This window comes from Enhydra lutris, unplaced genomic scaffold (genome assembly GCF_002288905.1).
Source record: "Enhydra lutris kenyoni isolate GAN:26980312 unplaced genomic scaffold, ASM228890v2 scaffoldscaffold24, whole genome shotgun sequence".
Classification (NCBI taxonomy): Eukaryota; Metazoa; Chordata; class Mammalia; order Carnivora; family Mustelidae; genus Enhydra; species Enhydra lutris.
Window position 1 is genome coordinate 4,422,239 of NW_019154108.1, and position 16,881 is coordinate 4,439,119.

General features: G+C 49.5%; 1 protein-coding gene across 1 annotated transcript; it reads left to right on the forward strand.

The window, feature by feature from the left end:
- The first annotated feature begins 375 nt into the window (after positions 1 to 375).
- On the forward strand, positions 376 to 8,551 carry LOC111150909 (Fas ligand). Its single transcript, XM_022508596.1, has 4 exons — positions 376 to 1,173; positions 1,780 to 1,825; positions 6,245 to 6,301; positions 7,536 to 8,551. Exons 1-4 carry the CDS (start codon positions 664 to 666, stop codon positions 7,928 to 7,930), a joined length of 1,008 nt encoding a protein of 335 aa, XP_022364304.1. The 5' UTR covers positions 376 to 663; the 3' UTR covers positions 7,931 to 8,551.
- The last annotated feature ends 8,330 nt before the right edge of the window (positions 8,552 to 16,881 follow it).

The following is a 16,881-nucleotide window of genomic DNA, read 5'->3' on the forward strand; positions in this document are numbered from 1 at the left end:
ATTGCCCGGCCAGGGGGCCAGGGGCCCAGTGATGCACAGGGAGCGTGGGCGGGCCAGCGGGAGACCTGTGGCAGCCCCGGGGGACTGGGTTCGGCTGACCCCTGGGGTATCCGGTATGCTAAGGTTTCAAAACATACTAAAATACATATATATATATATATTTTAGTGCAGACTATCCCAATTTTAAAAGGGACCACAGTGAAGAGAAAAAACATAGTGAGGTCTATGGGTTCCACAAGGCATTTCAGCCACTGGTTTGCAGCCTCTGATCCAATCCCCAGAGAGGGGGTGGGGCAGATTTTACCCCACACGTTATAGTGCTTTGCTGTGTGAGGGTAAATAGTACTAAGGTGTGGGGAAAGGATGGCAGCAAGGGGGCGATTCCCTGAGCAAAAGGTAAGATGTGGGCAGGTCTCCACTGTCTTCCACCCCACAGTCTCGCCCCCTGGGGCCTGGACACCCCCCCTCCCGGCCGCTGGCAGGTGGACAGAGCCCACAGGCCTGCGCCCATGCCACCAGCCCTCATGGGGCCTGAGAAAGACCAGGCTCTCCTGTGGCAGGCGGCGGGGACTCTGCGTGGGGCCCTGCAGGCGTCACCAGAGAACTGTGGGCGGAAACTTCCCGAGGTTTGCTCTGCCTCTGGTTGAGGCTTCTCAGCTTCAGATGCAAAGTCAGTGGGTGTCTCTGAGAAAGACAGAGGAGGAAAGAGAGCGACAGAGAGGTGTTCCCCGGGGTTCTGGAAACTATAAAGAGAGAGCGGGCTCTCCTGCTCTCCAGCAGACAGCCGCGCCGGCCCGGCCTGGACACCTGCGCTGGGGGCCAGCCCGACCCACTGCCATGCAGCAGCCCCTGGATTACCCCCTGTACCCCCACATCTGCTGGGTGGACGGCAGCGCCAGCTCCCCCTGGGCGCCTCCGGGCTCCGTCCTCCCGTGTCCGTCCTCTGTGCCCGGGAGGCCTGGGCCGAGGAGGCCGCCGCCACCACCGCCACCGCTGCCACCATCGCCGCCCCTGCCGCCGGTGCCCCTGCCGCCTCTGAAGACGCCGAGGGACCACAACACAGGCCTGTGTCTCCTTGTGATGTTTTTCATGGTGCTGGTGGCCCTGGTTGGCCTGGGGCTGGGGCTGTTTCAGCTCTTCCACATGCAGAAGGAGCTGGCGGAGCTCAGAGAGGTAAGCCCTTGTGGGGATTGCTGTGCACTGGAGATGCGGTGTAGACGGCTAAGCTGTAGCGGAGGGGGGGGGGGGGGTCGTGGGGGAGGGGGACACCGAGGCCCAGAGGGACCGTGGCCTTGCTTGCAAAGTCTTTTCTAGTCCTTTCTCTTCCTGTCTTCGAAATGGGTCATTCTAGTCGTTCTATCTCAGAGGCCGAGGCTCAAGTGAGTGAAAGGGATATTTGCTCTCTTGGAAAGGATCAGGGCCAAAATAGGACTGGTGGGGACTGTCCCTCCTTTCACAGCTGGCAAGGCCGCTGGCTGAACCTCTACCTAGAGGTTCGTGATTCAGGAAAGAAAAAGAATTTGGAGTCTTGCTCGGAAGTGAATTTGTTTAAATGACCCAACTAAATTTCCTTGGAAATACTTAAAAATGTTAGAACTATTCCAAATTGCAAAACCCGGGTGTGGTGAGACGGGATGGCATGGCCAGAGTCCGAGTTAGGAGAGGCTCTGAGGTATGGAGATGCCCTTCTCAGGTTTATTCTGTTTACTTGACGGTTTTGCCTCCGCTATCTTAAAGAACTTCATATTTACGATGCATCTTTTCCCTCTCTGTTGCCAGTCCACCAGCAAAAGTCATACAGCATCGTCTTTGGAGAAGCTAATAGGTGAGTCATTTTACAGATGTGTATTGAGTCTCTAAAGACAGTCCTCATTGCTGAACCACGTGGGGCAGATGCCTTCAATTCCATCCCACTCTCGGATACATTATACTACAAAAGGAATCCTGGCTAATTCAGAATCATTGCTCATTTTGGTTCCTTGAGCTGCCCTAACATATGACGTACATGTAATCATTCAAAATCAGTAAAACTGAGTACTGCCCACAATTCAAGTAATTTCCATTCGGCTTTGGAAAGAGACAACACAGATACAGCTGGTTCCATTCCTGTCACCTTCACAGGCCTCCTGGTTTCTGTGAACAGGGCAGTGGCTGTGGCTCCCAGGGAGATGTAGAGAGGAGCAGGCAGAGACAGATGTTTCTGGGAAAAGTCGTCTCCTCTTCAGACTCTCTAAGAGATAACTCAAGAGCCAAGCTTTATTTAAAGAAAAAAATTCTAGGATGTATTTAAGCTTTTAATTATTTATTTATTTAGAGGGGAGGGGTGGAGGGAGAAGGAGAGAGAGACTCTGCAGAGCACTGACGCAGGGCTCCATCTCACGACCCTGAGAGAGATCATGACCGGAGCTGAAATGAAGAACCGGATGCTTAACTGACTGAGCCACCCAAGCACTCCTTAAGCGTTTAAAAAGTATGCAATTAACCATCCACATTAAAGTTGTTCTTTTGCATTCCCTGGCAGTCTTGAGGGGGAAACCTTAGCCATTTTTCAAGGGCTAGTCCAGCTTCCCCCACAAAGGCAATCATGAGGTACCTTCAATAAAAGAAAGGTCTCTGTTGAGATTCAGGACAAGGGAAAAGATGAAAATGTTGAACACTGACCTTGTGTGAAGTTTCAGGACACCTTTTGGAAACATGTGCAGGTAGATTTAGCATGCTCTGGTTTATTCAACTGAGATCGACCGAACTTTGGATTCGGTAAGAGTTGGACGGGAGCTTGGAGCAAATCTGGTCCAGCCATCTCACTTTTCGGAAGAGAATTAGGGATATGCCCCAAATCGCTGGTGTGGAACTGGGGCTAGGAGGAACACGGGCTCTTGGTGCTTTGTCGCCGACAGAGCTTTCCAGCACATAGACTAGTGCTCTGTGAAATAGGGAAACTTCTGTCTGTGATGGCCATGGAAGGAGAAATAAAGATGAGAAGCAAGACGCCTCTGCAAAGACAATAGGTAAATCTTGGGAGGAAAATGGAAGGCAGCACTGGCCATCCAAGGAGGGGAGCCGATTCCAATTTCTCTTATGTGCCTATTGTAGGTGACCCAAGTCACCCTACTGCTCCAGAATGTGGGCTCTGGAGGACCCATCCTGTGGACACTCTGGTCTTTGATTCTAGGTCTAAGTCCCTAAGTGTTAGAAAGTCCTGATTTATTCAAGCAGAGTAGAAATATTTGTTAGAAAAATAAAACCTTTGGAGGATTTCTAAAATAAAACAGCTTTGAAAATCAGTGGAATGTGGCTGGTGAAACAGGTGCCTAATTACTCATCTCTCCGCCACTCTCTAGGATCATTTTAGTGATTAAAAGTCAAGTGCACAGATGACCCAGGTCTGTCTCTTCCAGTAAAAAGCGTCTTGTCATCCACGCAGATGGACCAGAGGTTGGGCAATTTCACCATGGAGAACGAAGTAGCCACTTTATTAATAGGAAAAGAGATGCAAATCAAACAAGGGTATATCCATTTTCATTCATCCCATTAGTAAAAATTAGAAAAAAAAAAACCAGATTGGCAAAAATGTGAGAAAAAATTTTGCTTAAGCATTACTTCACAGCCAGGGAACATGTAAATTGCTATACTTGTTCTGAAGACCAGTTGGAAAAATGTACCAAAGGATTAAAAATGTTAATTTACTGGGCACCTGAGTGGCTCAGTCAGTTAAGCTTCTGCCTTCAGCTCAGGTCATGATCCCAGGGTTCTGGGATCGAGCCCCGCATCAGGCTCTCCGCTCAGCCAAGAGCCTGGTTCTCCCTCTCCCTCTGCCTTCTGCTCCCCCTGCTTGTGCTCACATGCTCTCCTCTCTCTCTCTGTCAAATAAATAAACAAAATCTTCTTTTTAAAAAAGTGTTCATTTACCATGTAATCTCATCACTAAGAATTTATCTTAATAAGATAATCAGAGATATACCCCAAAACTCATAGATAATTATGTTCATCATTACCTTATAAGCCTATTTGTAATAAATAAGTCAGAAGAAACTTAAATGCCTCTTAATAGGAAATTAAATACGTCATGGTATATTCAGAGGGCCTCCTACGCAGCGACTGAAATCCATATAATTACGTTTAAGGCCATGGAGATTGTGCACTCTATATTATTAAATAAAAAAGAAAAGTTATAAAACTATGCTTAGTTTAAATCAACTATATAAGTGCATGTGTATATTTTTATATTCTTAGTAAAGAATTAGAAGTACTTGTACTTCAACAAATTAACAGTGATTTTCTCTGGGATGTACTATCCGAGATTATTTAAACATACTTATTTGCTTCTTTTTCATTTTCCATTTTTCCACAGTTCACTCATTTAAGTCTTTTATTCATTCACAAATGTTCTTGGAGAGCTTCTTATGTCCCAGGCGGGTGCTGGGTGTAGGTGGTGACTAAGAACAAGAGAGGCAAGGGTCCTACCCCGAGGGAGCTTTCAGAGCGCAGTAAAGGGTAAACAAAAGTAATTAAGCAGACTATAATTTCAGACTGTACTAAGTGCGATGTAACATAGAGTGGTCTGGAAAGTCCCCTCTAAGGAGGTGTTGTGTGTGCGTGCATGTATGTGGGGTGGTGTGGGAGGATAGGGGAGAACATTCCAGCAGTGAGAATGGCATGTGCAAAGGCCCCAGGGGTAGGAAACATTCATCACCTACGTGTAGGATCTATTTCCAGCTTATTTCAGCATTTCTCCAGCAGGTATTCTTACTAAGGACCCTCTATGAGAATCACACTGTGCAAGGCTCTGCGAGGGATAGAAAGATATGCAACCTGTGGTTCTCTGTTCCATTTCCTGTCAGTACGTGGCTGAATGCCAAACCAGTTGCACAGATGGTTTGTGGTATAGGAATGTAGAGGAGACTCAGTTTTGCCTTTCCTGTTCGCTAACACCTCCTTCATGGTGGGTGGTCTTGGGTGGATAGAGAAGACGTGATTACTCGGGTCATGTTCTCAGCTGATAGTGGCAATCTCACACCACAGGTGAGTTTTACAGGCTAATTGTAATGAACCTGATGTGGATGAGGGCTCTTCTGTGAATCTTTCTTAAATGTGTTAGCTGAATTCATTAGCTAAGTGGTGGCTCTCTTCGGTTAAAATATTTGAAGTCAGAGAAATAATGACTACTTTGGGAGCTATTGTCTATTCTACGTCCTCCAATTTAATTTAACAAATATTTGCTGGTTGCGTGCCCACTCTGGTGGATTAAACATATAGTAGGAAGTTTGCCGTTTATTTGGTGGGAGTAAGACAAGTCATGCAGTTATCACAGAAATGGAGAGTCAGAACTGACAAAAGAGGTAAAGACAAAGTGACTCTAGGCTTCAAAGGAGGGAAAGACCATATTCGATTAAAATGGCCTGGGAGGGTTTCCCCCAAGAAATAGGTACTGCAGGCGGTACTTATGGGGTTGATAGGAATTTGCCATGAAGATCCCTTTGGAGGGCGTTCTGAGCGGATGAACAGCATGAGCAAAGGCACAAGGGCTGGTAGCTGGGTGGGTTCAGATCACATCAGCCCCTGTGTTGTGCCGCCTTGGCCGATCTGAGCAAGCAGAGGAGGGGAGGCTGGACAGACAGGCAGAGATCATGTGGCTGGGGATGTGTTATATGTGCAATGGGGAGTTAGTCAAGGCTTCTGAGATCTGAGGGTGATTAATATGGGCAGATGGTTGAATGCCACTGAGGGGAAGACCTAGTGGCCAGGCGGTAAAATCAAAGTCTTCTTTGGCCTCTGTTCTACAGAGTCCTAGAGGCAGCAGAACTGGAAAAAATCCTAATCGGAAGCCAGGAGACTTGAGCGTCCATCCTATTCTGACCTTGTGTAGCTGGGTCTTCTTGGACAGATCATCCAAATTAGCTCATTTTGCCATCAGACCATAATCCCTACCTCAAAGGATTGTGGCAAGTTCAAATGCAGTAACTGATATGATAGCTCTTTTTCAATCAACCTTTTTATTGTTTTTTTCATGACATAGTCTGTGCATATGTCTATCTCAATTTGGTTTACATTTTATCTCTGTTTCTGAAGTACCGATGGCTGCAAGTTCTACGGTTTGCACTTGGATGATTAGTGTATGTTAGACTGTTACCGTTTATGTTTTTAAAAAATTGTTTTTATTTAAATGACCAGTTTGGAGTCCCAACAAAAGAAAACTGGTATCTCATTTTTATATATATATATCTTTCATCTCTCCATGATGCAGGTCAACCCAATCTACCCTCTGAAAAAAGGGAGCTGAGAAAAGTGGCCCATCTAACAGGTCTGTATCTGGGAGGTGCGTGGGTCTTGGGAAAGCCTTTGACAGGTTGGGTACTGTGCTCGGAGGGCGTTGCTACTTTCTGGTGATAGTATTTGACACCCAAGAATAGTCCCATCTTAATAGTCAAGTCAACCTCACACTCAAACTGCACTCCTACTCTAGTCTAGGCCATGTTCTGAACTGGCAAAATGGAGCGGAGTATGAGAGGACCCCTGCCCATGAGGAGCTCACTCTTTTACGTCATTCCAAAGACCCCTAGGGGATTTGGGGCATGGGTTCAAGAGGTGAGATCTAGGGAGGTGGGGAGTGATCAATTATTTTAGTCAGTGCTTTTCTGGTTTTCTGGAAGAGCTTCACTGTGCTTTGTGCAAGAGTAGAAGTAGGAGTGAGAGGAAGGGCCCAGTCCTGGCCCTGGTGGACTTCCTGCATGTGGCCAGGTAGTGAAGTAAAGTCATTTGAGAACAATGTGGTGTGGGCATTCCCAGGGCACAGTCCATAAATATCTGAGAAGCGGACAAGTATCATAGAAAGGGTATGCCACTGCCCTGGAATTATTTAGGCAGAAGCTGTAGAATGATCCTGTCTGGATCACCAGATATTTATTGAACACATGTGTGCCGAGCTCTGGAGACAAGTAGATTAATAATGTGATTCCTGTCTTTGAGGAACTTAAAATCTAATAGGGAGATACAGGTACATAAGTGATCATTTTGGTACTACAGAGTGTTCTCTGCTTAAGGTATGATTATACTGCTGTGGAGACACAAAAGAAAGGGGATTTTAGCCCAAAGTGGAGGTACTGAAGACTTCTTAGTATAGGTAAGGAGTTGGACCAGATGATCCCTAAGGGTTCTTCCCAACTTTATGATTTCCTTGGGTTTAGCTTTTTTCCACCTAGAGAGACCTCAAAACCTAGAAATTTTGGTGTTAGTTCTGAAGATCATACAGTCTGTGTTCCAGAGAACTAAACTAATTTCATTAATGTCTCCTTATAATTGATTAGGATATATATTATTGTCCCAGTTGTGTAGATGACAAAATTAGGGCAAGCAATTCGATAGCGGTGTCGCAGGAATTCAGTGATGGATCGAGTCTGACCCATTAGCCAGTTCCATATGGGCTGTGCCATTTTGGTCCTTTGCTCAAGGAACGGCCCACAGTTTCACCTTAGAAGCTTCGTTTGTTGGGTGCATGAGCAGTCCTGGCTGAAAGCTCCTCTCTGATTTGATTTCAGGCAAGCCCAACTCAAGATCCATCCCTCTGGAATGGGAAGACACATATGGAATTGCCCTTGTCTCTGGGGTGAAGTATAAGAAGGGTGGCCTTGTGATCAATGATACTGGGCTCTACTTTGTGTATTCCAAAGTTTACTTCAGGGGTCAGTCCTGCAACAACCGGCCCCTGAATCACAAGGTCTATTTGAGGAACTCTAAGTATCCCCAGGATCTAGTGCTGATGGAGGGGAAGTTAATGAACTACTGCACTACTGGCCAGATGTGGGCCCGCAGCAGCTACCTGGGGGCAGTATTCAATCTCACCAGTACTGACCATTTATATGTCAATGTGTCTGAACTATCTCTGGTCAGTTTTGAGGAATCTAAGACCTTTTTTGGCTTATATAAGCTCTAAGAAAAGCACTTTGGGATTCTCTCCACATGGTTCCTTATTACAGGCCCTGAAAATATGGTCTTGAATGACAGTCTTCTTAAGCCCACTTGAGATCAAGTGAGAAGACATGAGCCAAGAGTATCTAGAGACCACAGGGTCCAGCAGATCTACCGTTCCTCATCTCATGAGCCAGATGGGAGGGGGAATACGACGGAAGAACATGAGACTTGGGGCTGCCGTGTGAAATGCAGAGGCAGGAAGAAGCAGCCACCAGGGTGTTCTACACTCATTTTAAGTGTCCACAAGCATTTTAGCACATTGAAAAGGACACCTGTTAACTCACCTCTTGGAGTGGGTCTACTATCTACCTCGGGGTGGCTGTCTTTCAGATATGGATGTGACATGAGTGTACAAGGGACGGAAAAAGAGGACTAGGCTTGTGTGATAAGCTAAAGAGACCGAAAGGCCAGTGTCCCATTGGAAGCATGTTAACTTCTGAAGGCAGAGCCTGAGCCACCAGGTGACGCTAACAGAGAAGCAAGGGGGATCTTTGGGGAAGTTGCTCCATTCCTCACGCAGCATGTATATTTCCAGTGCAATTTTAGGTGTGTGTGTGTGTGTGTGTGTGTGTGTGTGTGTGTGTGTGTGTGTGTGGAGACCTTCCCCGTGTTTGGTGGTGGCAGGACTCAGGCACCGTAAGGACTGAATGATAGAAAGAGTCTTTGTGTCTGATCCAGGAAGAGGAGTGTGAGTGACAAGAACGTCTAACCCGTCTTTCAGGATGAGAGATGTCACTTAGGACGTGGATGTCTTCAGTGCGGACCAGACTTCGTTCCTTGGGACGCAGTCATTCAGCTGTCAGGTGTGCACGGACCTCGCACCACAAGCAGACGCCCCTTGCGCGCCTGACGCGTGGAGAACCTGAGGCAGGGAAGGAGACATCCATGCACGAGAAACCTCTGAATATAACACTTTTAATGTTTAATTGCTCCGAGAGAGTTTCTTTTTGGAACTGCTATGCCGCCGGCCAAGATGCTCCAGGCACCTGGGAAGGTCTTTCACCTCAGGTTTCCGGCTGGACAGACGGACGGTGGGGAGGTTATGCTGGATGGCCATGCTGGGTGGAGGTCAAGGGCAGGATCGCTGCTTGGCCCGGGGCCTCGCGGCAGAGGCAGCGTGAGCACATGAGCAAACACACAGCCCAGTGCTAGCAGGCGTTCCAGCTCCGAGTGCCCCGACCGTGAGCTCTGGGACCCCCGATGGGATGGCACCCAGCGCACTGCGGGCATCGGGAATGTGCAGAAACAGGCGACACAGTGTGCCCGTAAACTAGAGAAACGGGATGCGGGGAGGAGAGATGTTCGGAAGGAGATGTGATGACGCTTTGCTTCGGGCCCTGGGGTCTGGAGTGAAAGGAAGTGCTTTCTGCCCCGTCTGCCCACTTCCCCAGCAGCCCCCTCGCCCCGAGCTGCAGCTGGCAGAGAACCAGCCCCGGGAGCGCGGGGAAGACGCAGCTGCCTCCGCAACCACAGTCGTCTCTGGGCCATCTGGGTCTTCCTTCTCTGCGCCTGTCCTCGCCAGCCTCCCCCGCCCCCCCGCCCTGCGTGGTGGGGGGGATAACAGCACAGGGAGAGGAGCAGATCTGTGCAAGGAGGTCACACACGCGCGTGTGCACACGTCGGGATGCTGGTGCGAGAAGCACTTGGCGTGCAGCAACGAGGAGGGCGCGGAGCCGCGCGGCAGGTGAATCCAGGGCTGCGAGGTGAAGGACCTTTGCTCCCTTGGCTGAAATCCACCCTCCCAAGCCCCCCTCTCTGCTTAGAGGATCAGAGCCCAGGTAGCGCCAGGCCAGGGCTGACATCTCCCTTTCTTTGCTGTCAAGTGGCCTTGATAGGTGAACAGTGAGATGTGCAAGGATAAGGGCAGCGTAGGATGAAGGTTACTCGCGGGTTAGATTACAGCGAAGCCGCTGATTTGGCCGCGCTCAGTCGCCGTGTGGACACGCTTCGGGTCCCGGTGTGTGTGCTAACTGGTTCTCCCAGTCGCCGTGCAGAGACGCTTCGGGTCCTGGTGTGTGTGCAAACTGGTTCTGTTGGGTGAAGGACACACTAGATGTGGACAGCAAGATGCAAAGGTGGGGCTCTGTAGTGGTGATGGGGGCGGGTTTCTGAGGCTGGTGACAAAAGCGCAGACGGGTTGGCCCCCGAGCAGTGAGACGTGGGACAGGAGACGGCTGGGAGGCACCCGGGTAGGCTGGCGGGGCACTTGTCAGTGGGCTGCCTCGATGGGGCTGTGGGCTCAAGCACGCGGGCCAGGGGCATGGCACAGGGAGGAGAGCCTGGGGCAGGGCAGCAGTCCTCGGGAGGCAGCAGGGTGCAAAGCGGGGCCCGAGTGTTCGAGGAAAGGACATGTGGGCAGGGACTCTGGGATCAGGGAACAAGGCTCCATTCCTGGATGACCCTGTGTCGTGGGCCCTGGAACTGGTTTAAATCCAGGCTCTGCCCCTTAGTAGTTGTGTGTGTGATTTTGGAAAAGCTTTTCTGAGCTTTAGTCTCCTGACCTGCCAAGGAGACTGTTTACCCTTTTGGCTTATCTCGAGGACTCGACATGAGAATCCACACAGAGGATCCGATTCGGTGTCTGAGCGCAGTGGGAACCCCATAAACGTGAGCACTCACGGCACTTTGCAAACATCCCTGGAGGCAGCAGGAGGCCGTGTGCTGGTAAGAACCAGGCCATGGAGTCAGAGCCGGACCCGCAGCAAAAGCAACATGTGTGCAGGTCTCCTGTTCTTGCCCCCCTCGGAAACTGGACAGGTCCCAGAGCTCAGGGAGGTAACGTGCAATATGTTTTGGAAAAAGGGATGGATGGGGTCCGGAGCCAGTGGGTGACCAGAGCTGGAGGTGGGCTGGCCTCTGCGAGTTCCGTGGCTTGAGGACCGAGGCTCAGGCGTGTTGGCTCGGGGCTGGCCAGGCTGCCGCACAGCAGGAAGGGCCAGATGGCACAGGGCAGTCAGGGTGTTTCCCGTGTTCCTGTGTGGCTTGGATTTTGTTCACCGCGGCTGATTTTCTAGGATTTAGGTTCCTGGCCGGGTGGAATGGGCATTAAGGCCATTGCTGGCTGGTTTCCAGGAGCAGCGGCTTTCAGCACGTCAGCTTTAATATTCTCTACGCCTCTGGCCTCCGGGGTAGCAGGGTCTCGGGCGTCGGCCGTGCTGGTGCGCAAGCACTCCCCTGCGGTCAAGGAGCCCCGCTCTCCCACGCTCTTCTTGCCAGTCCTTCCGATCTCCCTTTCTCCAGTGTTCAGCCTCCCTTTCCTCACTGACCCTTTATTTGCCACCTTGTGCCTCTTTTACGTCCATTCCTCTGTCTCCCACTTTTCCTGTTCGTCTTTTGAGCTGTTAACCAACCTCTTGCTCACCATGGAACCACGCTCTTTGGAGCTACTAGGGAGGTCAGGATGGTCTAGGGCAGCCCCTGCCCCTAATCTCCGCCAAGGCATCATCCATCCGACGGTTAGGTATTTCCTGGAACCGGGAACTGACGGTAGCCCAGGGTGGCTCCTTCTGTGTTTGTAGCCTGTCGTTGGCACAGCAGGAATCACTGAGGGAAGAAGGTGTCCCCCCCACCTTTGCAGGACTCGGAGTCTAGTGGAGCAGAACCTTCCACAATTTGGTTCTAGTTTTAACCCGTAGGGTCTCTCCAGGCGAGCAATACTTGGAAATATTTACTGAGATTTTCCCAGGTGCCAGCCTCCAGGCTAGCGACTGCGACTGCAAAACGGACACAAAAGTGTCCCTGTGGTGATGTTTGGCTCTAGGAAAGAAGAGAGACTTCCAGTGACTTAGTGGATGAGTGCTACAGCCAAGGCACAGGAACCTTAAGGGAGGAGGCTTTCACCTCGGAAAGGTTGAGGAAAACTCGGAAGGTTTCCACAAACGGGTGTTGTTTGAACTGAAGGAAGAGTTCATCAGGAAGACCCAAGGACACTGTGGGTAGAGGCTATTCCCAAGTGTAATTGGGGGATATTGGGCTAAGCTAATCAGGTAGAATAAGATAAAGAGGATTAACCATGAGTGAAGGGCACAAACCAAGCAATGGGTGGGAATGATGGCGAGATCCCCAGGAAAAGGGACTGAAAATCACATGTAACATGACCAGGGGACACCATACACACACACATCGTGAGGTGCCATGATGTCTAGGAGCAGGACCTCTGAGGAGCAGAGGTGTGGGCTGGGCTGGGGATTCCCAGTGGAAGGACAGCCTTGCTAGGCTCTCGTGTCCTCTTCTGGAAGCAGAGGAGGTGGCAAGGCCCGGGCTGCCTGTCTTTAGGTGAGGGTGAGGAGAGGGGGAGGGCTGGGTCTGGGAAGCCTCAGTGCCTGGAACACAGTGCCTTTAGAGAGGTGCGGACAGTTCATGGTCAAGAGTGCGGCAGGTAGGGACGCCTGGGTGGCTCAGTTGGTTGGACGACTGCCTTTGGCTCAGGTCATGATCCCGGAGTCCCGGGATCGAGTCCCGCACCGGGCTCCCAGCTCCATGGGGATTCTGCTTCTCCTTCTGACCTTCTCCTCGCTCATGCTCTCTCTCACTGTCTCTCTCTCAAATAAATAAATAAAATCTTAAAAAAAAAAAAAAGGAGTGTGGCAGGTAGGTGTTATAAAAACAGGAGGGACATGGAGGGGTGAGGGGGGCAGGGTGGGGATTGGAAAGTCGAATGAAGACCTTCAACTTAGAGCTCAGGTTCCCTAGAATGACAAGAAGGATTTTGATGTCATTTGTTGGGGGAAGGGAACTTACTTGTCAAAGGTCCTCAAGGTGCCTGAGCCTCGGCAGGACAAGAGGATGGCTGTGGAAGAAGAGAAAGCTGGAGAGTGACAGCGTGGTCTGGAGCAAAGACCTGAATTCACATCCGAGCTCGGCTACCTCGTGAGTTCTTCAACTTTTCTGAATCATTTCAAAATGCAGATAATACTGACCTTAGAAGACTGTCTGAGAGTCAAGTAGGAGAATGTATAGAGCGCCGGGCATATTGCGGCCATGAAATAAGTGTTTCTTCCCCCTCCTCCCCACCCATCCCGACGGAACACTGAGTCAGCATTTTTACTACGTGGGACAGGAAAGGCTGGTGGATTTGAGGGATGTGAAGACAGCAGGGACATCGCATCCAACTGGGAGCTCCTTAAGGACTTGTGCATGGCCAAGGGCATGTCTTTGCACCCTCCGTGGTGCTTTGCACGGGTTGGCACTCGAGAACACAGAGATGGAATTAGACAGAAATAAGTGGCATGTTTTCCTGTCCAGAGGTTTATGAAAGCACTGGGAGACCAGACAGGTCTTCTTCCTAACTCTTCAACACTCTGGCTGTGGCCTTGGGAGAATCTTCCCAGCTGTCTGGGGCTCAGGTCCATGTCTGTGAAACCAGGGGCATGGCAGGATGATCTCCAGATTCTTCTAGTGATGAGGTTCGAGAGCCCGGGAGGTTTGGGGTTGGTACGACAATATTGCAGCCAGTTTGCAAACAAGCCTCAGAGGTGAGAAACTCCTCTGTCAACTGACAAAAGGGTACAGAACCCAGGACTCTTCACTCACGGGGCTAAGGCTGTCCTTTTCCTGTTGTCCCACAGCTGTGACAGAAAACCATATCCCAGACTCAGAGGCTCTGCACCCAAAAGGTGATTCTCGTGAGACCCCGAGGATGGAAGGCTCTCGAGGCATCCAGATCCTCAGCCCTCACCAACATCTGCTAGACACTCAAAGGAAACAGTGGGTGACAAAAACAACGACTTTGACATTTGAGTCAGTCTTTGGTGCTTCTGATTTTCCCACAAACCCACCATGACATGTGTTTTTGCGATGAAACATTTCAAACATCAATAAGGGGCTCATAAAAGAGCCCACAAGACTCAGGCATTTCCACTCTTAAAAGATGCTGTTTACGGGTGTGGCCTACACCCTGTCACATCTCCTCACCACCCTGGAGGCAGGGAGCTCCCCGTCCTGTGCATCTAGGGGTGCTGCTCTCGGGGCAGTCTGAAGCACTCTTGTTTCCCAATCATTTTCACATCATACCCTTTTGGGGTTAGAATTTTGGCTCAAACACCAACAGACTTTGTGACCCTGGGCGAGTCGTTTCGCTTACTCGAGTGTCAGCTGCCTCACTTATGTTCATCTCATCGATAGGTATTTATGGTGACTGTAATAGCAGGAACCATTCTAGATTTGGAATTCAGAGTCAGCTATTTCTCTAATGGGCAGAAATCCAGAAGACGTTCATACAATTTAGTAACCGGTGTATGACCTCAGCACTCTTTGCAGTGGTTCTAATGTATTATTATGCTCACATATGAGGGCTCAAAAAAAAGATGACCAATCTGCTTATGCTACAAAGCTGTAGTAATCAAAACGCCATGGTACTAGCACAAAAATAGACACGTAGATCAATAAAACAGAACAGGGAGTCCAGAAATAAACTCATACTTGTACAGTCAATCTCCAACAAAGAAGGTGAGAATATAAGTAGGGAAAAGACAGTCTCTTCCATAAATGGGAAAACTGGACAGCTACATGCAAAAGAATGAAACTGGTCCACCACTCTCTCATGCCATATACAAAAGTACACTCAAGATATCAGATACCTAACTGTGAATAAATAACCCAATTAAAAATGGGCAGAGGACCTGAATAGACAACTTTCCAAAGAAGACCTACAGATGGCCAACAGTCAGATGAAAAGGTGTTCAGTATCACGAGTCATCAGGGAAATGCAAATCCGAGCCACAGTGGGAGATCTCCTCACACGTCCGAACGGCTAGACTCAAAAAGACAAGAAGTAACCAGTGCTGCTGAGGGTATGGAGAAAAAGGAACCCTCGTGCACTATTGATGGTGATGCAAACTGGTGCAGCCTCTGTGGAAAATAGTCCTGGACGCCCCTCAAAAAATTAAAAATAGAAATACCGTAGGATCCAGTAATCCCACTGCTGGGTATTTACCCAAAGAAAATAAAAACACTAATTTGAAAAGATATATGCACCCCTGTGTGTGTGTGTATGTGTGTACATACATACATAGACACATACAGGCATAATGGAATATTACTCAGGCATGAAAAGGATGAGAGCTTGCCATTTAAAACATGGATGAACCTAGGGGATGTGATCCTAACTAAAGTAAATTAGACAGAGAAAAGCAAATACTATATGATTTCCCTTCCATGGGAAATTTAAAATACAAAACAAACAAACAAAGAGCAGGAAAAGACCCTTAAATACAGGGACCCAACCAGTGCTGGTCCCAGAGGAGAGGGGATGGGTGGCGGGCACAGTGGACGAAGGGAAGTGGGAAGCACAGGCTTCCAGTTAGGGAATGAAGAGGTCACGGGAATGAAAGGTCAGCAGCGCAGGAAGCATCATCAAGGGTATTGTGATGGTGTTCGTGGTGACAGACGGTAGCTACACTTGTGGTGAGCACAGCACGACACGGAGAGGTGGAATCACTCTGTTGCACCCCTGAGACCGAGGCAACCCTGGGTGTCAGCTGTACTTCAATAAAAACATCAAAATGGGGGCACCTGTGTGGCTCAGTCAGGTAAGCATCCAGCTCTTGATATTGGCTCAGGCCGTGATCTCAGGGTTGTGAGTTCAAGCCCCACACTGGGCTCCACACTGGCCGTGGAGCCACTTAAAAAAGAATCAAATAAAAAATGCTCATTCTGCTGAGACACCACCTAACTTTATCATGTCAGGGCCAGCCACCAGGGTTCTAACTCCAAGAAAAGTTGATAAGCCTCTTGAGAGAAACAGTGACTGCACGTGAAAGGTACCAAAACTTTTGAGTTGGGAGGACAGTCTCTCCCTGGCCCCTTGGGATGTGCTTTGGGTGGCAAGGAGGTCATCTGGAGGCAGGAAAGACCAGCCTGGCACCCGACTGGATTATTAATGGGGCGGACACCTTTGGGTGTAAGCCTGTGCCGTTCCTCCCAAATGTCTTCTGACTTGTCTGAGGGTTTAAGAGCTAAAATCTAAAGAGAAACTGAGAAAGTGATGGAGTTGTGATTTGAGGGTGCTATAAAACTACCATACAGGGAGTCTGGTAAGAATCGTTTCAGGATTTATTGTCAGGCACCGTACTAGGCTGTGTGCACAAGAGAGTGCGGAAGACAGACATGATTCTGTATCTATCTGTATCTGTCCATATCTATTTTTGAAAATGTGAAAAGAACCACAAAAGGAAAAAACAAAACACAATCTCATGAAAGAATAGTAACTGGGAAGATCTCATTTAGATGGAGTGCCCCGTGAAAACCTCTTTGAGGAAGTGATGTTTGGTTTAGAACTGAAGGATTCTGGGAGCTGGCCATGTAAAGGTAGGGCTGGGGCAAAGAACATTCCGGCCAATGGCAGCGTCTCGTGCAAAGGCCCTGAGGTGGGCGAGAACTTGCCACATTTGGTGAGTGGAAAGGCCCGTGTGACGGCAGCATGGCACGAGAGGAAGAGCAGAGAGTTGCTGAGTAAGGAAGAGCCCAGATAATGAGGGGTTTGGAGGTCACACCAAAGATTTCAGATTTTACTCTCAATGGCCTGGAAACGGATCGGTGGTGACTGAAGGAGTGCCAGGGCTGGGCTCAGAGAAAGGTGGGGAGGGCGCTGTCCTGCTACGCCTCCCCCATCAGCACCGGCAGTGTCGTCCGATGGTGGCCGCTCAGCTCCATGAGTGAGGTTGCGGAGGGACCTTCATTCCCACCAGGGCCCTGTTTCTGACCTCAGACTCTCCTGTGTTTGGCAGTTCAGCCAACATGGGTTTGTTTTCACCCAGTGGTAGTGAACGAGGTAGACATGCTGTGCCACATGTAATTTGTTAATACTCAGCGTTATCCCTGCCTTTTTATCCTCTTCCCGGTCCCCAGGGAAGAGTTAGCTTCTGGCTCCCTCCGGCGCTACTCTGCGTGGCTCCTGAGTCACATCTAGCGCTC

What these genes read in the sequence shown, in the direction of transcription:
- LOC111150909 (XM_022508596.1), top strand. Translation starts at nt 664, where the DNA reads ATGCAAAGTCAGTGGGTGTCTCTGAGAAAGACAGAGGAGGAAAGAGAG. An exon ending in GTCTTTGGAGAAGCTAATAG is followed by an intron (nt 1,826 to 6,244) that starts GTGAGTCATTTT and finishes TCCATGATGCAG; the next exon opens with GTCAACCCAATCTACCCTCT. An exon ending in AAAAGTGGCCCATCTAACAG is followed by an intron (nt 6,302 to 7,535) that starts GTCTGTATCTGG and finishes ATTTGATTTCAG; the next exon opens with GCAAGCCCAACTCAAGATCC.